At 58.2% G+C, this 20,983-nt stretch overlaps 1 protein-coding gene across 8 annotated transcripts in view; it reads right to left on the minus strand.

The window, feature by feature from the left end:
* Positions 1 to 1,285: 1,285 nt before the first annotated feature.
* Positions 1,286 to 20,983, minus strand: part of SRC (SRC proto-oncogene, non-receptor tyrosine kinase) — a 62,039-nt gene continuing 42,341 nt past the window's right edge. For 6 of the 8 annotated variants that reach the window (XM_032294997.1, XM_032294996.1, XM_032294994.1 and 3 more), the window contains 12 exons: positions 20,445 to 20,544; positions 20,158 to 20,175; positions 13,832 to 13,864; positions 12,884 to 12,982; positions 12,620 to 12,723; positions 10,592 to 10,741; positions 8,931 to 9,086; positions 6,524 to 6,703; positions 4,898 to 4,974; positions 3,941 to 4,094; positions 3,652 to 3,783; positions 1,286 to 3,363 (listed from right to left, as the gene is read on the minus strand). In XM_032294997.1, the coding sequence (XP_032150888.1) occupies positions 3,155 to 3,363; positions 3,652 to 3,783; positions 3,941 to 4,094; positions 4,898 to 4,974; positions 6,524 to 6,703; positions 8,931 to 9,086; positions 10,592 to 10,741; positions 12,620 to 12,723; positions 12,884 to 12,982; positions 13,832 to 13,864; positions 20,158 to 20,175; positions 20,445 to 20,544 (1,412 nt within the window). In that variant the 3' untranslated portion in view covers positions 1,286 to 3,154. The remainder of the gene's footprint in view (positions 3,364 to 3,651; positions 3,784 to 3,940; positions 4,095 to 4,897; positions 4,975 to 6,523; positions 6,704 to 8,930; positions 9,087 to 10,591; positions 10,742 to 12,619; positions 12,724 to 12,883; positions 12,983 to 13,831; positions 13,865 to 20,157; positions 20,176 to 20,444; positions 20,545 to 20,983) is intronic. The other 2 variants (XM_032295000.1, XM_032295001.1) reach the window with 2 other exon arrangements.

The raw sequence follows: 20,983 nt of genomic DNA on the forward strand, positions 1-20,983 counted from the left end.
CCGGGAGTGGCCAGCACCGGGGGTTCGAGCCCAAGCTCTCACGGGTCCGCACGGACACACATGCTGCCCCCACCCACATGCACGAGAACCCAGCTGCACACCTAGGTGCTCAGACCCCAGGAGCCCGCAGGCTCATGAACCCCCTGGATCTGTGTTCACACAGTACACACACATTCTGCACACACAGCCAGAGCAAGCAGATCCGCTCACCTCATCCCCAGTTAATGCCCAAGCGCACACATCTGGGACGCATCCCCAAGACCCCAGGCTCACAGACCACCTAGACAGGTGCTCACACACAAACATTCAAACACCATGTCTGTGACGAGCCCACGCACATACCCCCGTGAACACAAAGGCACACGCACCCAGGTTCACTCCCGCCAGCAGAGAACACCTGCCACAACCTCACACCCCCCACAACTCTACTCCCGAGACACACGAACACCAACACACACACACACACCCCTTGCAATCTCCAGATGCCACCCTGACCCGGACACCATGATGTGTTTGGCTTGTGAAAATGACACTGAACAGAAAAATGTCCAGTTTTAGAAATTTGTTTTTAATTAAGCAATGCTGTGGCCAGAGGTGACTCTGGTGCAGAGATGAGTGATCTGGTATGTATTTGTGTAAAATAATGTGTTCGTATAGATGGTTGCAAATCAACCTTCAAGGCTGCGTGCTTTGGTAGTGGGGAAGGAGGGAGGAGGGGAAGGGTCTTTGGATTTTTCTTCAGCGTTTGCGGGACTTTTGTGGGTCGATCCAGCACCCCTGCCCACACTCCTAGGAAACACACAAACAGCAGACAGTGGTATCCTCGTGGTGTATTTGTGATCTCCTCTACGCAGGCCTGGCAGCCCCGCCCACTCCCCAGTGTTAACTGCTACCATCCACCACGGACATTTGAGTCCTGAACAATCTGCCTTTCCTTCTCCCAGGTGCGCACCCCCAAAACACAGATGCAGATGTGCACAAACAGCCACATTCTACTGCAGCTGCCTCCAATCTGATCATGTCACTCCACCTAAGCCTGAAGCCCTCCAGCTACTAGTGCTGCCCAAAGGCCCCTCAAGGGGCAGTTTGTTCTCATATCCCACCACCTCTCGCTCTCCAGCACACAGTAGATGCTCAATAAACTGTTGATCAAACTCTGAGGTCTGTTTGTGTTTAATCAGACAATATGCAAAGTATTTACAACCAATTCTGGATCCCCCCACCCCCCAAGCCTAGGCCTTGGAATTTGGGGACCCCCAGGCCTGGCCCAGAGCCAGGGGTCCCCCAGGCCTCTGCATAGTCATCTGAAATCTACAAAACACTGTTAAAAAAAAAAAAAAAAAAAGGACAGTATTAGGACACGTTACACAAAGGACCTTGGGCAGTTGGAGAGGGATTTGAGAGCTCGCTGGGGTGAGTGAGCCCAGATTTGACTGGAATGGACGGGAGAAGACTTGGGTAATAAACATGTATGAAAGGAAAAGTTGAAATTTCATAGGCAGGCACTGCTTGGCCTCCTTCCCCACTGGCAGGGCCTGGCTGGCTCAAGAATCCCTGGCAGTGGGAATGTTATTGCTATGATGGGGGGGCCATGGTGAAATGTACAATGTCTGGGGGATGGAGCAGGGGGGCACTTTTACATGTTAAATATGGACATACATGGAGACACGCACACATGCACACACATACACACACACAGGGACCCTTGGCAAGATGCCACACACTGTCAACTGCCCCTTTACAGATGGGCATACTGAGGCCCAGGGAGAATCCACCACACACCCTAAGGCTGAACAGAGCCAGAGCCCGGTCTCCTGATGTCCCGGGGCTGGGCTCACCATGGATGTCCTGCCACGGGGTCTGCACTGGAGCTGAGCAGTTGCAGAGGCTGTGGCCACATGTGGGGCAGACACTGCAGCTCAGAGAGAAAGCAGGGGCCACCCAAAGTCACACAGCCAGTCCTGGTACATGGCAGTGGGTAACACATCCTCTTTCACCCCTGCCACGCACGCCTCTCCCTACTCATGGGTTAAAGGGTGCCAACTTGGGGAGAAGAACAGGGCCAGGAGTTGGAAATGCCACAGGACGAAGTAGGGGAAGGAGGCCAGGACCAGGGCCTCCAGGACTCTTGGCTCTTCTATTTCTGCTTGACTGCCTCCAGAGCCCAGGGGCTCACTCCCTTTTGTGGCCAGCTGGCTCTGAAGGTCAAAAATCACCCACAAGCTGATTGAAGCCTCTCTCTCCACGCCTGCACCTTTCACCCTGACTCCCAGCTCAGCCCCACATCTGCCTCCATGCTGTTCCCCAACAGCCCGGCGGAGCAGGCAGCGGCAGTGCGATTCTGCCGTCTCGAACGCATCCTTAGACCCCTTGTCCCCTGGGCTGTCCCAGTCTTTCCATGATGCCTCCCAAGAACTGCTGGTTCCTGAGGAAGACAGAGGGAGCACCGGTTCCAAGCCGCCTCCACTCTGAACTGCTCTGTGGCCTCGGACACGTCACATCCCCTCTCTCGACTGTCTCCCCATCAGTGAAATGGGGGCAAGGAAGTGATGATCCCAAAAGGTGCCTCAGGTCTAAGGAGGGCAGGGTTTGAGGGGGTACTCATCCTACTGCCCAGCCTGGGAGCAGCGGCAGAGGATCCATCTCAGCTGCCTCTGCCTACAGGTGTTTCCAGACTGGATGGCAAGGGGCAGGGTGGTGAGCAGGCGGGGCCAGGGGCCCATCGCTCCTCTTTGGAAAGGCTCTTTGGCCAGCTCTCGAGACACATGGGGGTGGCACAGAAGTGGGGAAGGAGTTCAGTGAGTGGAGTAGGCTGAGGCTGGAAAAGGCCATCCTCAGCCCTGGCCCCAGCCCCTCTCCCAGTTCCTCCTCCAGAGACCCACAGAGCTCCAGGAAGGAGTGCGGGGAGGGGCGTGCGGCTAGAACGGTGGCTGGACAGAGTCACTGTGCTGGTCTCACACACCCGCCACCCTCTCGGGCCACCCTAGGTCCGGAAGCCCCTTCCACGCCGCCAAAGAGGGAGGGGCCTCGAGCCTGGCAATTCAGCCCCACAGAGAGAGGACCAATAGCAGGCAGGCAGAGTGGGGCGAGCCCCGAGACAGGGGCCACCCAGCCCAGGATCCAAGCCGAGAAGCCAGTCTGGGCCCGCCCGCGCCTAGAGGTTCTCTCCAGGCTGGTACTGGGGCTCGGTGGACGTGAAGTAGTCCTCCAGGAAGGCCTGCAGGTACTCGAAAGTGGGCCGCTCCTCAGGCTCCTTCCGCCAGCACTGGCACATGAGGTCGTGCAGGGACTCAGGACACTCGGGCGGGCAGGGCATCCGGTAGCCCCGCTCCACCTGGTCCAGCACCTCTCGGTTCACCATCCCTGTGGGCAGAGTGAGGCATGGGAAGCCTGGCTCCAGTGAGGAAAGTGGGGTGCGGGAAGCTGATGGGGAGGACAGCAAGGGCTTCCTGCCTAGGGCAGGTTGGGTACGACCACAGGTCGGTCCCGTCCCAGAAGCTGAGAGCACGGACCATCAAGAGGGCCTAAGATCAGGTGCTCAACTTCTTTATTGTATGGATGGGGAGACAGGCCCAGCAGGAGTCAGGTCTTACCCAAGGCCACCAGGGCAGGGGCTCAGGGACTAGAGATGGGCCGGGAGGACGTTCTTACCAGGGTAGGGCACCCGCCCCTTTGTGGTGAGCTCCGTCAGCAGGATCCCGAAGGACCACACGTCCGACTTGATGGTGAACCGGCCATAGAGGGCAGCTTCCGGAGCCGTCCACTTGATGGGGAATTTGGCACCTGCAGGAATGAGAAAGGTTGGGGCAGCTCTGACCTCCTGTCGTGACTGCTCCGCCAGGTGAGCACCATGAGGAATGACAGATAAGGAAACTGAGGCCTGGGAGAGGACGTGACCTGCCCCAGGCCACACGCACTGTGCCACACAGCCCCTGCCCACCTTGCCGGGCTGTGTACTCATTGTCTTCGATGAGCCGAGCCAGCCCGAAGTCGGCCACTTTGCACACCAAGTTCTCTCCCACCAGGATGTTGGCTGCACGAAGATCCCGATGGACGTAGTTCATCCGCTCCACATACGCCATGCCGGAGGCGATCTGCAGGCAGAACCACGGGAGCCCAGCTCAGGTGCCACCCATGCCCTCCCAGGGCCACAGGGCACCCCAGGGCTGGAGAGCCAACCACCCCTCCCCGACCATCCCACACTTCTTTAGGCAAGTGAGGTCAGTTCACGGCAAATGCTGTTGGCATCAAAAGCAGGAACAGTGCTCCGCAGAAGGAGAGAGCACAGGGGCAGAGGGCAGAGGGCAAAGGGCAAAGGGGAGGCCCGAGATCAGATGCAGCCAGGAAAGTGAGGTGACCATGGAAAGAGTCCCCAGCGGACCCAGACACAGATAAGTGCCATGCCCTGCCTGCTGCCCAAGTCTCTTGTCTGAGCCTCAGTTTTCTCATCCATCCAATGGGAATAACAGCCAATCCTCGTCACTCCTGATGGTGATGAGGATTCAATGAAAAATGCTTGTTGAGCACTGCCTAAAGTCAGCATGAATACACGTCTGCTCAGCAACTAAATGACCTTTATATAATAGATGACAACTGACTATATCAGTTGTACTGACGTACAGGGGACCTCGGGCCTCAGTTGTCATCTCTGTAAAGGTGACCCCTGATATTGGTCAGTGACCCCTGATGCCCAGGTAAGGGCTTTCTGCTGCCCAGAACCACCACTCAGGGTGCCTGTAAGTGGACCTGGTAAATATGTGTGGCAAGATCAATGAGTGTGGGGGTAATCAAGGCAGGCTTCCTGGAGGGGGCACTCAAGAAGCCAGAACTGGCTGCACCAGATAGGTCTGGGTGCTTGAGGACCAAGGGTGTGGGGAGAAGGGAGGGGCTGACTCACCTGAGCAGCCATGTCCACCAGCTGAGGCAGCCGCAGGTACTTGCCTGTTTCCCCCTTGAGAAAGTCCAGCAAACTCCCTGGGCAGAGAAAGACCCAGCTCCACTTCCTGCCCTGTCCCTCTGCCAGGAGGCAGTGATTCCCAAACCTGTCCTCCCAGGTTGCTGGCCTTGCTATAACCAGCACACAGATTTTATGTAAACTCATCTCTGAATAAAGTCTCACTCAGTGCTTGTCACTCAAAAGGCAAGCAGGATGGGAAATGACCAGATGTGCACCTCCAGGTGAACAGGTAAACTGTGCTAATGCGGACAATGGCGTCCTGCTCAGTGACAATGGGAACTAACTGCTGGGAGATGCCACAGGGACGCATCTCAGGCTGGGCACGATGGCTCCTGCCTGCAATCCCAGCACTTTGGGAAGCCGAGGCGGGAAGATCACCTAAGCCCAGGAGTTTGAAACCAGCCTGACCTACACAGTAAGACTGTCTCTACAAAAAATACAAACAAAAAAAAATTAGCTGGGCATGGTAGGGTGCACCTATAGTCCCAGCTACTTGAGAGGCTGAGATGGGAGGATGAATTGAGCCTGGGAGGTCAAGGCTGCAGTGAGCTATGATCACGCCACTGCACTCCAGCCCGGGCAACACAGCAAGTTCTTGTATCAAAAAAATTTAAAACATTTAAAATTTAAAAAGTTAAAAAAAAAAAAGGATGCATCCCAGATGTAAAATATTTCATGTATGAAATTCTTGAATAAACAAAACAAATTGATAATGACAAAGTATATCAGTGGGTGCTTGGGTTTGGGGCTAGAGAGTACTGTCTGCAAAGGGCCCAAGGAACTTTCTGGGTGATGGGGCTGTTGCCTATCCCCAGTATGGTGAGAGGTACACAATAAATCCACTTGTTACAACCCATTGAACTGAATACTTAAAAGGCGTATAATTTACCATATATAAACTATACCTCCAAAAGGTCGAATTTTAAAAAATAACTAATAGGTTTAAAAAGTACTGTGGCTCACACCTGTAATCCCAGCACTTTGGGAGGTCAAGGTGGGAGGACTGCTTGAGCCCAAGAGTTCAAGATCAGCCTGGGCAACATAGGGTCCCATCTCTACAAAAAATAAAAAATTAGCTGGCCCTGGTGACACACACCTGTGGTCCCAGCTACTTAAGGGCTGAGGTGGGAGGACTACTTGAGCCTAAAAGGTCGAGGCTGAAGCTATGACAGCACCACTGTACTCCGGACCGGGTGACAGAGCAAGATCCTGTCTCAAAAATAATAATAAATAAATTTAAATTAAAATTAAGTCAAAATCAAGCCAGAGACTTGACCTAGATGTGGCTGAGCTTGAGGGGCTGGCGGAGATCTCCTTCAGCCCCAGAACACCAAACAGCTTTATGAAACCAGCAAACTGGGGGAGACAAGATGTGCTGTGGGAAATCACTTTTTAAAACTGAAAGAAGAAAGGTGACCTTCAGTTTAACCTTCCACTGACGTGAGAATTTGGTGCTACTGCATTCCACCTTTGAAGATGCCCATCTAGATGTGAGGGGAAACGAGGTTCATCCCCCCAGCCCTGTCTGGAGTGTCCTGCCCCCTGCCCTGGCCACCCAGGCCTCACCCTTGCTCATGTACTCCGTGACAATGTAGATGGGCTCCTCCGAAACCACGGCATACAGCTGCACCAGCTTCTCATGCCTCAGTTTCTTCATGACCTGGGCCTCCTGCAGGAAGGCCTCCGGAGACATGGTGCCGGGCTTCAGGGTTTTGATGGCCACCCTGGTGGTGCCATTCCAGGTTCCTGTTGGGGAGGGATGCAGGCTGCCTCAGTGGAACACGCCCCCCCACTCCTACCACACAGGGATCCAGAATCTGCCCTCCTGGGTGCCCATGTCAGCTGTAGCCTCCACAGCCATGTGGCACACCCAGTCCAAGCCTGGACCCTTTCTGAGCCTCAGTCTCCCCCTCTGTAAAATGGGCACAATGGCAGGGTGCTCTTCGCAGGGCTGTTTCTAGGATTAAATGCCCAAGAACCAGTAGCTGTTGTTGGGACTATGATTACTAAGAATGTCCAGGCCAGGTGTGGTGGCTCACACCTGTAATCCCAACACTTTGGGAGGCCAAGGCGGGTGGATCATTTGAGGTTAGGAGTTCAAGACCAGCCTGGCCAACATGGTGAAACCCCGTCTCCACTAAAAATACAAAAATTAGTCGGGCAATAGTGGAGCGTGCCTGAAATCCCAGTTACTCGGGAGGCTGAGGCAGAATGGCTTGAGCCTGGGAGGGGGAGGTTGCAGTGAGCCGAGATCGCACCACTGCACTCCAGCCTGGGCGACACAGCGAGACCCTGTCTCAAAAAAAAAAAAAAAGAAAAAAAGAATGTCTTAAAATGCAGCATATTAGCCTGACACATAGGGGACAAGTTCCAACCCAACCACTGTCACTCCTGGGTGGTCACATTCTCTCTGGACAGGACTTTGAAGGAGTCTCCTGTGTGAGCAAATGCAATATACACTGGTGGAGGCCAGGGTGGGGTGGAGCTGGCCCAGGGGCTGCTGAGGCCACGAGATCAGGAGGCCACATGGGGAGCCCATCTGCCCCAAAAAGTGAGACACTGTCCTAAGCACGAGGGCTTGGGAGCTCAGGCTGGCCAGAGCCTGACTCCCACTTCTGCCTCCTGCCAGCTGAGAGACCAGGGAGAGTCAGATCCCCTCTCTAAGCCTCAGTTGTCTCATCTGGAAAATGGGGATTCTGTAGCACCTACCCGGGAAGCTGTCTGAGGACTGAGTGAGATTTTCACCACTGGGCCAGGCCCACTGTGAGGGCTCAGTAAGTAATGTGGTAATCGTTTCGCTATGATCTGCTTTTCTAACTGTGCGGCCTTAGGGGAAGCCGCATCCTCGACCGGCATGTTTAATCCAGACTCTTGTCCCAGTAGGGCTCGAGGTTCCTTTGATATGTGACCTTGGGCCCGCTCCTCCCTGTCACTGGGCCTCCATCCGAGGGCCGGGGCTCAGGCCCGTCTCTGTGGCCCTCCTGGCTCAGGCCATCTCGGGATCTGCCTGTGGCAGTTCATGAGTCAACCTGGGACACCCAGGGAGGAGGCGAGGCTCTTCTCAGGGACATCACCACTCACCAAGCCAGAAATGAGTTTTGCAGCCACCAGAACGGCAGGCGCTGTGCATTCGCCCAGGTTTTGCTCCACCCTCACATTGTGGCTGTGCCCACACCCTGGCTTCTCACCCCCTCCCCTCTCACCAGCTCAAAGCCCACGCCTCCCCTTCCCGGACGGCCTGACCTCCAGCCTCCAGGCCTCTGTCCCGGTAGTGCCTTCCACCCAGGAGGCCTTTCTGCTTCCTCCATCAGCCCTCGGAGGGTGGAAAGTGGAGGCAGTGGGACTGAGCAGAGATGCAACTCAGATGAAACCACCTTGAAAATAGCACACCATGATCCCCACCAGCGCCACGGGCTTACAACTGCCGTCCTCCTCCATCCTGGCCCCGCGGTCCCTCTGTGTGAGCAGAAGGCAGCCGGGGGAGAGGGGCTTGGGTTCTGTCAGGTGCTCAGGCTTTGCTGTTTCTCCAGGGTTAGACAGAAAATCGCTCACAGGCCCAGAACACGCCAGGCCGAGGCTTCCCAGCACTCCCTCCCACAAGCTGGGCTTCTCTCTCCATGGCTAACAGCTGGTGTGTGGACACGCGCTGGGTCAGGGTCTCCACAACCTCCCATGGGTCCCACTGTCACCAGCCCCATGAACAGTCGGGAGCACTGAAGCTCTGAACGAGGCCACCGGGGCTGGACTACCCAGCAAATCCTGGAATCAGGTGCTGTGGTTTGCACCATCCAGGGCACAGCGCGTTGGGGGCCACATCCCAACTCGGTGCCAGCCACCTCCAGGGAGCTCCAGATTTACAACAGGACCCCGTTGTCCAGCAGAGGCAGCTAAAGGCAAAGGGACCAAGGGAGCCCGGAGCTGCCACACTGGGCGGGGGGAGGATGCCTCTCCCGAGGGCAGGGGCCAGCCTTACCCATCCACACCTCGCCAAAGCAGCCCTGGCCCAGCTTGACCTCCAGCCGCAGTGACTCCCGAGGGATCTCCCAGGCATCCTTGGCCAGGCCCTGAGTCTGTGGCTTGGACGTGGGGCACACGGTGGTGAGGCGGTGACACAGGCCATCCGCGTGTTCTGAGGAGGAGGCGAGAGGTGCAGTTAGGCGGGGCTTCCGCCCTGGGCCCCCCATCCCTTGGTGTGTGTTGCCCGACACACCAGACGCAAGCAGATTGATTTCAGGGGATACACAGGGCGCCCTCAAAGCCAGGCATCCACACGGCGGCACCCCCACACAGGGCCACGATGCTCCGTGCATCTGCTTTATGCATCAGTCATCCAGTCAGCATTCAGCAGACAGTAGGGGGTGCCAGGGACCCTGTGGGGGGCAAATCCAGAGAACCTGCTACCCTCAGGAACTCACAGTCCAGCGAGGAGCCCCACTTCCCTAATCACCTCCCAGGACCACAGATGTGAATGTGACTGGAGAATAGCTGTTCTAGCAACAGCAGGAGTCCTGGGAGGCTTCCTGGAGGAAGCAGCAACTATGCTTGGATGTGTAGGAGGGTGAGGGGTTAAGTAGGGAAGAGTCCTCTAGGCAGGGGCACAGCCAGAGCAAAGGCTCTGAGGAAAGAAGAGCTGCAGGACTGGAGAAGCAGAGGCCAGGGAGAGGGGAGGAAGGGTGGCACCAGCGGAGGAGGAAAGGCAGTCGGGATTAGACCGTGTGGGGGCCAGCGATTCTTTATCCCAAGATTCCAAGACAGCCGCTGGAGAGTTCTGATCTGAGGGAATGGGATTCAGAATGAAGCACACAGTGGTGACCGAAGGGACAGAGAGTGGTGGATGATCGGGAGGAAGTCAGGAAGAGGCGGCTGGGGGTGTGGAGTGGACCAACACCTGCACACAGAGGCCAAGCGCGCCACAGACACACGGGCCCACGGGCACCCACAGGCCCCTGACACTCGGTCAGCTCCAGACGCCCAGGTGGGTGGGTAACAGCACGGCAGTGCCCACACCCGAGCCCTCACCTGCATGCAAGCCCCACGAGCTCCCTCTGCCGCTCTCTCCCTCTTTGCACAATTGATCTGGCCACCCCCTCCTCCTCTCCCAGCAGCCGGTTCAGACCGGTCCTGGGGCTACAGAGACAAATGACACTAGCCTCTGTCCCCTCCCTTCCCGCTCTCTGGGGCTCCTCAGGGCAGCCCCCTTCCCACCAGCCAGCTGCAGAAAAAGACAGGGAGTGAGACGGCGCATGGAGCCAGGAGAGAGGGGAACAGGGAGGAGGCAGAGAGGAGGGGGACAGGAAGGAGGGGGCAGAGAGGAGGGGGGCAAGAAGGAGGGGGGCAGGGAGGAGGGGACAGAGAGGAGGAGGACAGGGAGGAGCGGGCAGAGAGGAGGGGGGCAAGGAAGAGGGGGTAGGGAGGAGGGGGGCAGGAAGGAGGGGGGCAGTGGGGAAAAGAGAGGAAGAGGAAAGGAGGGAAAAGGAAGAGGGAGGAAGGGAAGGGGGAGGGAAAAGTAGGGAGGGGAGCAGGAAACCAGGCCTTGTAGGATAACAAGCATGGCCTTCCAGGCTCCAAGGCCCCTCCCCGGGGTATGCAGCCGAGGCCCTGCCCGGCCGCCCTCCCTCCGAGGCCGGCGCTCACTGGAGTAGTAGGCCACCAGCTGCTGCAGGCTGTTGAACTGCGTGCGGGAGGTGATGTAGAAGCCGCCGCTGTCCAGCTTGCGGATCTTGTAGTGCTTCACGTTCAGGCCCTTGGCGTTGTCGAAGTCCGACACTGAGAGGCAGTAGGCACCTGCAGGCACAGAGGGGAGCCGTGACCGCCACGCTCTCCCCCACAGGGCACTCGGTGCTGCTCTGGGCACTGTTCTGTGCCTGCCTGACTCCAGAGGGGAGGGAGGCCCAGGCGGGTGAGCCCCCAGCCCTCCCTGCCTCTCAGCAGCCAGCCCCAGGGCAGCCATAGAGGCAGGGCCGAGAGACCCAAGGGATACTTGACAGCAACGTCCTGCATGCCTCCTTGGCCCTGGCAAGACCTCCAGATCCCAGTGCACATCCAGCTATGGGACTTAGAGGGGTGGCCAGTCCTCTCTGGGCTCAGTTTCCCCCTCTGCACAATGTGAGTGCTCCCAGGGTGGCTGGGAAGATTCAGTGCACCCACGTATAAAAGGGCCAGGCACTCAGCAGGCACTCAGGAACTGTTTGCTGGGAGCCTGTGAGTGGCTCCCTGTGGCTGTGTGGCCCTGGCCTAACTGCTTTCCCTCTCCGGGTGGGCCCACAGGGGCACTGTCCATGTCCCCCGACTTTCTGAACACAGGCCGAGGCTCAGGTGACAGCGGGTGGTTGCAGAGGCTTTGGCCATGGTGGGCAGGAGACCACGGGCTGGGCGTGGCCTGAGGGGTGCCTGAGTCAAGCGGGGCCAGCCCTGGTGCCTCCCCTCTTTCCCTTGAGCCTAGAAAAGCTTTTGGACAAAAAGTTTCCTCCCTTCCAGCAGGCCTGGGTAGAACCAGAGGCCAAGAGACGCCCGAGAGGCATCAGGGAACAAGGCTGAGCCCTGGAGGTGGGGCAGAGGCTCCAGGGACCAGGGACGGGCCTTCTCGGGAGCCTCGCCAGGTGGTATACGGGCATGGGAGAAAGACCAGCTGTTGAAGCCCACAGACCTCCCCCTCGGCAATCCTCAGGCAGAGGTTACAATCCCAGTGTACAGAAGAAATGAGGTCCAGAGAGGGACAGTGGCTAGCCTGGGGTCCCCCAGCAAGCCAGACACAGGGCTGGGGCTCAAACCCACACCGAGGACCCAAAGCCCGCCTTAGACAATTGTGACTTTCTACCGATGGCCAGGCTGATGCATGTGGACACCACAGGCCTGAGGCTGACGCCACCCCCGGCCACATGTGCACACACGCACAGGCATGGCCGGGCACAGCGACCACAGGCTCACACAGATACACGCTCCCCAGGCCCTCAGGCACCAGACAAACCACAGCAGTCCATTCCCACACGGCAACACACAGACAATTCTGCCCCACATCCACACACACACACACACACCCAGATGTACAGCACACGCACACATGGCCCCACAACCGCTCGTAAATGCACGGCTCAGCTCGACATGGATGCTCCGCTCCCCATCTCCCGCTGAGCCCCAGGCCCACAGGAAGCAGCTCAGCTTGGTTGCCATGGTGACAGGCGCCTGCAACCCACTTTCAGAGGGGCTGGAGAGAAAGGGGCTGGTCTTCATTCTCTGGCTTGAGGGAGGGACAGGAGAGGGGCAGGGACCAGGACTGCAGTGGGGGGAGGGCAAAGCCAGGCCCCAGCACCCAGTGCAGCCCGAGGGACCCCCGGGGAAGGGGAGGAAGGGGGGCTCATTGCAGGAGCACCTACCCTGAAAATGAGCCTGCTGTCGTGTGACAGTCAGATCTCCAGACAGCCTATGCTCAGCTTTCATCTGAGGGTACAGAGGCCAGAGAGCTAAGCCTCATCTTTCTCTGGACATCTGGCCATCGAGGGTTACTCAGCGTTCCTCAGAGGCACCTCCCTGACTTTGATTACCTCCGCCTGGAAGGTCCCTCTTTCCCTACTCCTCAAGCCGAACTCCTCCTCATTCTGCAACACCCAGCCCAAACCACTCACAGAAGACTCAGTGCCTGCTGGCCAGCAGGAGCGCGCGTACCTTTCGTGGTCTCACTTTCCCGCACTAGGAATGTCCCCCTCGGGTTCTCCGCGTTGAGCAGTAGCCGCTCTGACTCCCGCCTGGTGATCTTGCCAAAATACCACCTAGGGGTGGGAAGACAGAGGATGGTGTTGATGGTCCAGGCTTCTGCCACTCACAGCGCCTCTCCTCAGACACGGCTGGGGCACGGGGCAGCCCAGGAAAGGCGCTCTGCACGGGCAGCGCCCAGGACGACAGGTAGAGGCAGCCAGAGACGGTACTCACTCCTCAGCCTGGATGGAGTCAGAGGGTGCCACGTAGTTGCTGGGGATGTAGCCTGTCTGTCCCGTGCTGAGCGAGTGGGCCAGCCACCAGTCTCCCTCTCTGAGCAGGGGCAAAAGGAGGAAAGAAAGGAGAAGGGAACCATCAGCCACAAGCCCACCATCCTTCTAGGTGCTGTGCTCGGGGTCTAGTGGCCGAGGGAGGCCCAGGGAGGTGGTGGGGCCAGCGTGAGTCCCCGAGGCATGCCAGGTCCAGCTGGCCTGGAGCTCCTCCCCTCCCTGGCCCAGACGCCTTTTTGCCAAAGCTGGATCAGATGGGCTTTGTCTAGGACCAGGGCAGGACTGGCCTTGGTCAGTCTGAGGCTCAAATCCATAGGGGAGGAGTCCAGGGGCAGGAAGAAATCCGCTTCCTTTCAGATGCACCAAGACATCTCAAGATGCCGAGAGCTGCCTTGGGAGGGAGGGAGGGAGCCCCCTGTCTCTGCGGGCAAGCAAGGTTGTAATAGAAGAGAGTCCTGCCTGAGAGAAAGTGAAGTGAGACCTACAAAGTCTCCCCACACCCTGAGATTAGAAGCCCACTCCTGGGAGCTGGTGAGACCTGGGTGGAGACAAGCAGGGGTGACCATCCAGGCCCAACCCTGCAAACTAGAGCAAGGCTTGCCTCCACCCCAAATCACGGGTCACACCTAAAGGGCTCCTCGGGTGAAAACTACAGGCCCCCTCCTGCAGCCTACCCATCTGCAGGGGGAAACTGAGGCCAGAGGGGGCTGGGACTTGCCCAAAGTCACACAGTGAGCCCTGTCCAAGGGGGTGAGGTGGCAGCGCCCCAATGCCCAGGGCACGTCTATGCGAAAGTGAAGAGGAGGAGGAGGGGGAGGGGTGATGGGGACAGGGTAGGCCGGCATGGTCGGGTCCCCTGGGCCTGGGCGGGAGTGGGGAGGGGCGGAAGTACCTTTGCAGCCATCTGAATGTGAACCAGGTCTGGCTGGAGCGGGGGTCCAGAGACACAGAGGAGGGAGGAGAGAGCGAGAGCCCAACAGGAGAGAAGAGGCAGAGATGGGGGTGGTGAGAGGCGGGAGTGGCAGAAAGAGCAGGGGAGACAGCGGGAGAGCCAGGCGGTGCTGGGGACGGGGGACAAGGGGGCAGCCACAGAGGCCTCACATCCAAAGCAACCAAAGGAACAGGGGCAGGGTCCATGGGGAGTGAGGGGAGGTCCGTGGGCAGGGAGACCTGGGAACTAGGGTCCAGCCCCCTCTCATTCCCACTGTGCAGCTGGGAAGACTGAGGTCAGAGAGGCAAAGGCCTCTCTGCTCAAGGTCACACAGCCAGGCCCGGGCTCCTGACTCCCACATAGAAGGGGTGCCCCCTACAGGGTGCAGCAGGGCTTGACAGCTTGCTGGGCTCTTCTCAATCCAAGGCCACTTTTGTACCTCAGAGGGACCCTGAGAGACACACAGCAGGCAGGGTGGCCACACCCACTACCAGGGCCCAGAGAGAGAAAGACCCTTGCCTACAGTCACACAATCTGAACTTGAACCTGGATCCCTGGCTCCCAGTTCTTCTGAGCTGGCCCTGGCCATATTCTTCAGCCCATATAAAAAACAGAGGTGAGGCCAGGAGGGTACAGGGCTTGGGAGCTCTCCAAGGACCTGTCAGAAGACAGGGGAGCACCTGAGACCCTGGGGCTCGACTGGATGGCTCGAAGTGAGCCAGAGGGTGTGGTGTCCCCTCCTGCTGGAGTGAGGGGGGGTGTGATTGGGGCTGTGTGGCCTGACACGACTCTGTGATGGCTGCGCACACTCAGGCGGGGAACAAGCCCACGTGGGGTCACTGGAGGGAGGGGCCTGGAGCAATGTGGCAAGACCTGCCTCAAGGAAAGAAGCCTCTGGATGCCCCAATCCCCACTCACTTCCTTGTTGTTCACCCACCCGGGGTGTCCACACTTGTCCCTCCCACTGACCCTCCAGGCTACCCTGCAAGGGAGGAAGGCAGGGCCCAAGTCCCAGATGAAGAAACTGTGGCTTGGAGATGTCAAGGGATCAGCGCAGGGGACACAGAGCACCCAGACCAGAGTAGATCAGCACTTGATTGACTGATGGATTGATTGAGATGGAGTCTTGCTCTGTCACCCAGACTGGAATGCGGTGGCACAATCTCAGCTCACTGCAACCTCCACATCCTGGGTTCAAGTGATTCTCCTGCCTCAGCCTCCTGGGTAGCTGGGATTACAGGCACACGCCACCACACCCAGCTAATTTTTGTATTTTTAGTAGAGACGGGGTTTCACCATGTTGGCCAGGCTGGTCTCGAACTCCTGACCTCAAGTGAGCCACCCACCTCAGCCTCCCAAAGTGTTGGGATTACAGGTGTGAGCCACTGCACCCAGCCAGCACTTTCTTTAGAGAGCTGGGGAAGCTGAGGCACAGAGAGGTGCAGGGACTTGCCTAAAGCTACAAAGCAAGGACTCAAATCACAGCTCTCTGAGATCTTTCAGTTCAAAGCCTCCATTTACCAAAGGGAATGAGGCACAGACAGGGCAGTGATGTGCCCAAAGCCACACAGTCAATCAATGGCAGAGCAAGAGCGAGAACCAGGGTCCCTGAGTGTCCTCAGCCTGGCACAGGAGGCCTTCCCAGGCCCCAGAGAGGCTGAGACCTTTGGGAAAGCCAGTGGCATATGAAAGAGGAGGCTGCAGGGCTGGGGCAGAGGACAGGCCACTGTGGGAAGGGGCCAAGGTCTAAGGCCAGATGCTAAAAACTGAGGCCACTTGACAAAGCCAGTCTGCAGGCTGGCTGGCCTCTGGGGAGTCCCCAGCCACCCACTCAGAGTGGAAGGCTGGCAGGAGGCCTGTGCTCGGAGGCCAGCCAAGCAGGGCCCAGGAGCGAGAGGAGTGCAGCTGACGCTACCCAGACTTCAGCGAGCCGGGCTCCCGGCTCCCCAGCGTCAGCCCACCTGTGTGTCTGGGGTTTCATGGTCCAGTCTGGGGCTTTCATTCCACAAGGGGCGTGGATAGAGTGGAGATGCACTCCAATTTTACTGAAGGACCCAAGCTCCAGTCTCAGCCTGGCCCCTGATTTAGAGGGGTCTGAGGGCGTGGCTCTGGTGCTGGACAGCCCTGCACACCGTCCCAGCTCACCGCTTACTGGCTGTGTGACGTGGCCCCTCCACACCACTCTCACCATCTCGGTTTCCTCATCTGCAGGGTTAGCCATGCCTCCCTCCCAGGATATAAAATGCCAGAACAGGCTGGGCCTGGGGCTCACGCCTGTCATCCCAACACTTTTGGAGGCCGAGGAGGTCAGATCACTGGAGGCCGGGAGCTCGAGACCAGCCTGGCCAACATGGCAAAACCCCGTCTCTACTAAAATACAAAAATTAGCAGGGCATGGTGGTACACACCTGTAATCTCAGCTACTTGGGAAGCTGAGGCAGGAGAATCTCTTGAACCCAGGAGGCAGAGATTGCAGTGAGCCGAGATTGCACCACTGCACTCTAGCCTGGGCCACAGAGCAAGACTCAGCCTCAAAAAAAAAAAAAAGGCCCAATCAGGGCCCAGCATAACATGCATCACCTATTAGATCTTGATTTAGCTAAAAAATGAAAACAACTAAATCTGTATTTTCACAGTGTCACTTCCTACTTTTCAAAACGTTTTTAAAAACCAAAGCAGCACAGTCCCAGTCTCCAAGGATTTTCTGTGTGACCTTGGGCAAGTACCCTGCCCTCTCTGAGTCTTAGTTTCCTCATCTGTAAAAAGGAGACAACATTCACAGAATCTGCCTTGCAGACAAAGTGTATAAACAGTGAGCGTCAAACTGGGCTCAGAGTAAACTGAGATAATGACCGTGATGATCCTCTGAGACTCAGTTTGCCCACCTGTGAAATGGAGGTACCAATCCCATCTTCCCATGTCACGGGCTGGGGAGGCTCAAACCTGCCTCCGGTGGCTGTGGTCATTAGTCACAGCAGCATCAAGCCATCAGGTTGAGGAGTTCTGCTGCATCTAGCGCCTTCCCAGGGGCCTGGTCCTCATCAGGCGGGCAGCGAGCAGGGAAGGAAATCCCATATTCCCTGCCCGACCCCTTGCCTCCCACTAGTGGCTAGAAGAGGAAGTGCTGGGCCAAGCGTCTCCAAGCTGCGATTTTTCACAACTGCTGGTCACCAGCTGTGTGACCTTAAGCAACTGACCTCACCTCTCTGAGCCTCAGGATCCTCTTTTGGGACCCTAATCCTTGTGTCCAGCCAGGGTGGCGTGTGGCTCAGGGGCATGGCAGCTTTGGGACCTGGGATGTGTGCCAGCATGGGCACTGATATTCACTGCCTTGGGCTGTTGGGACTGGTTGGGAGAGCTCTCTGGGGACATCCACCGAGCTGGTGCACCACGGCTGAGGCTGGCCAGGCGGGCAGTGGCCAGGAGGTCAAGTTTCCAAGGCCCCAGGCCTGGGACACACAGTCTGTGGGGTGAGGGAGGAGTGAGGCAGGGGTGAAACCAGGGCAGGTCTCTGGAGGAGGGCATGAAGGCAGGGCCCCAAGGTTCTGGACTCCCAACGTGCCCCCTGCTGCCATGCCCAGGGCAAGGAGGCAGAGGCCAGCTGAGGCACTGTTGCCCAGAAGCACCTGCCAGAAAATTCCCAAAAGAAGCTTCTGGAATTTGGGTGGGAGGAAGAGGCAGTTCAGTGAGCAACCCAGGGTCAGACACAGAGGGGCCCTGACTCCTAGAGACTCAGATGTCAGGTCAGGGAGCTTGAGGCTGGCAGTCAGACCTCAGCCCCCAGGTTTCCCCATGCCCAGGGCCACACAATACCCAGAATACCAGGACCCGGGGCCATGTGCCACCAAGATCCCTGGTGTGGGGTCCCTGGGCCTGCTACTTCGAGGACTCCCACTTGGCCAGACCCCAACCACAGACGGGTTCCTCCTCTAGCTCTCTACCGCCCTGACAGCGGCCCAGCCCCACACATGCCTGGGGCTCCGTGCTAGATTCAGAAAGCCCCTCACTCTTACAGGGTGGGGGAGGCGCTACACAGTAACAGGCCCTGAGCAATGAAGGTGGAAGGATGAGCGTGCAGGGTGGTCCCCAGGTGAGGGGTGAGACCTGAACATGTCACCCAGGCTGGAGTGCGGTGGCACGACCATGGCTCACTGCGGCCTTGACCTCCTGGCTCAAGTGATCCTCCCACCTCAGCCTCCTGAGTAGCTGGGACCACTGGCATGTGCCACATACCCAGCTAATTTATTTTTATATTTTGTGCACACCAGGTCTCCCTATGTTGCCCAGACTGATCTCAAATGCCTGTGTTCAAACGATCCTCCTGCCTCAGCCTCCCAAAGGACCAGGAGAACAGGCATGAGCCTCCTCACCCAGCCACCATCTCTAAGCAAAGAAACAGCGGAGCGTTGTGATATGGGGCTCCCTATCCACCCACCGCCATCTCCCAATCAGCTACCCTGGGGTCTTCCCTGAATAAGATTCCATCACTTCCAGGCCTCCTGGCAGCCCCAGCCTTCTGGCCAAGCCTCCCCCAGCCCACCATCCCTGGAAGGCAAGATGAGCAGAGGGAAAGAGCCTGACAAGGCAAACAAGGGGCTGCCCTCAGACTCCAGGTGAAAAAAGCGAACAGAGTTCTCCGAGCCCTTCCTGCCTCCACACCGCTGCTCAGGCTGTGACCCCAGCCTGAGATGCTTCAAAGCCATCCTCCTGACGCCCCTCCCCACATGGGCCTCTCCCTCCCTCGCCCTCTGCTGCATCTCCACTGAGCCTTCCTGCAAGGGCCATGGGTCAAAGGACCAGCCTAGTCTTCCCACTCTGTCACTATTAGCTGTGTGACCTTGTGCAAGTCATTTCACCTCTCTGGGCCTCAGTTTCCTCATCTGTAAAATGGCACAAATAAGACTTCCCATTTCTCGAGGCTATGGGAATGCATAAACAAAATAATGCGACTTCAAGCACTCGGCACAGGGCCTGGCTCACACAGAGAGCACAAGAAACAGTGACTTTGCCGCTGCTGTTCATTGATCCTGTTCTTCGTCACCTGCTGGGCCCCCGCCACTGTGCTGACTTACAGGTGCTATGGGGGCCCAGAAGTGAGGTGCACCAGGGGGCAGCCCTCCAGCACTTCCAGTTTATCAGGGAAGCAGATGCAAACAGCTGGTGACAATAAGGAAACTGCAGCTTGGCACCAGGATTCTGCCATACAAGGGGGGAGGGGAGCCGGGAGAGCAGCCTGAGGAGGGCAGAAAGTTGCTGCTTCAGTTCCAGTCCTGGCTTTGCTACTTGGCAGCTGTGTGACCTTGGACAAGGACCTTCGCATCGCTGAGCCTCAGTTTCCTCATCTGCAAAATGGAGACAGCCCCCTCCCCGATCACTTCAGCCCTGCCTAGACTGCAGACAGGAGTCGGTATGAGGACATGGGTGGAGACGACTGGCATGGTTCCTGGCACCTCCGTTCCCTTTGGCCTCCCTGAGAAGGCAGTCCTGCACTGATCTTGAGCGATGAACAGGAGTTCCCCAGGCAGACGCCGGAGAAAGGGCATTTCAGGCAAAGGGGAGAGCATGCGCAAGGCAGGTGGGGCGTGAGCAAGCCAGACACGCTGGGGGCAGTGGAAACCCCCAACTTCCTCAGCCGGGCCTTCAAGGACACCCAGGGATCGAGTCTCCTCCGCCCTCTAGAACCTCCCTACCTTCCACACCCGTGGAGGCGTCAACCCCCTCCAGCCGGCCCCCTCCCGCAAGCTGCCCTTCCATTGCCTCCACCTGCCACATGACCTCAGGCTTTCCTTCCAGGCCCTTGACCCTCCCAGTCCCTGTGGTGGCCACCAGAGGCAGGCCCACAGCAGGGGTGCAAGGAGCTGACTCCAGGCTCACCCACTGCCGACTCAGGGCCAGGACTGGGGCCATGGGCTGTCCCAGTAGGGGGACATGCTGGCTCCAGTAGGGTGTGGCCAAGGCCTTCTCCACCCAGGCCATCCCGGGCACAGCACTGGGGCCTGCATGCAGCAGACATTTGGGTGGGCTGACGAGGCAGAATGGAAGGGTGGGTGAGTAGGGAGGGGGATGGGAGGAAGTGTGCAGGAGAATGCAATGGAGGGGCCCCTGATGGCAGCCTGGGCTGACAGTCCAGGACCTGGTCACATTGGTGGTGGGGAGAGGAGAAGCTGGGAGGTGAGGAGCAGCTGGAGAGCCAGAGACCACAGGCAGGGAGTGGAAGCACATGCAGACAGCGGCCCCGCCCCTGAGAAGCACCCACCCAGCCCGCCACCCACAAAGCATGTACACACCTGACATCCACCTTCCTCCTAAGGGCCAGCAAGAGAGAAGCAGAGAGAGGGAGAAGCTGAGAGAGGGCTGGAGGGAGCAAGCAAGAGCCAGGGATTGGGAGGAGCTTCCCGAGTCTGGGGAGCCAGCAGGTGCTGCCCGGGGCAGGAGAGCAGCAGGTGTCCCGCTCCCTCTGCGCTGCCCTGGGCTCTGCACTGCGCTGCCCCGATGGCAGATCCTGCATCAGCCCCCACCAGCTTTCAAGTCCCAGCACCCAGCCCTGAGGGGCAATGGGGAAGGGGCCACTCACGTGTTGTTGACGATCTGGAGCCGCTCGCCTTTCTTGAAGGACAGGTCTGTCTCCGTCCTAGACTCATAGTCATAGAGGGCCACAAAGGTGGTCACTCCGCCTGCAGAGAGGGGTGGGGTGCGTCAGAACGGTGGGGCCACGGCCAGGCAAGGCATGGGCAGGAGGGTCCTGAGCCTAGGAGTGGGGTTTGTCTCCCACATGCCACAAGTGCCCAGCCCAAAGGCACGGTCGCGTTCAGTGAGGATGGGCCTGTGCACGTGTCCACCGCATCCGTGTGTCTGCGAAATCCTGCAAGGCCCTGTGGGGGCATGAGCGTCCCTCCCTGTCTGCATGCGCCCCCAGGCCTTTGGGCAGTGCTGGGTGCTGGCTTATCTGTTTCGTGCCTGTCTTGCTCTAGGACCAGAAGTACCCAATAGCCAGCACCTTTGTTTTGTTCCCAGAGTCAAGCACATAGTAGGTGCTCAAGAAAGAGCTGTGGGCTGGATGAAGCAGTGAATGAAGACCACTGCACCAGGGAGGCTTGCTCTCTCTCTGTCAAG

The sequence above is a fragment of the Sapajus apella genome, unplaced genomic scaffold, assembly GCF_009761245.1.
Source record: "Sapajus apella isolate SASKATOON/1434 unplaced genomic scaffold, GSC_monkey_1.0 scaffold33, whole genome shotgun sequence".
NCBI lineage: Eukaryota > Metazoa > Chordata > Mammalia > Primates > Cebidae > Sapajus > Sapajus apella.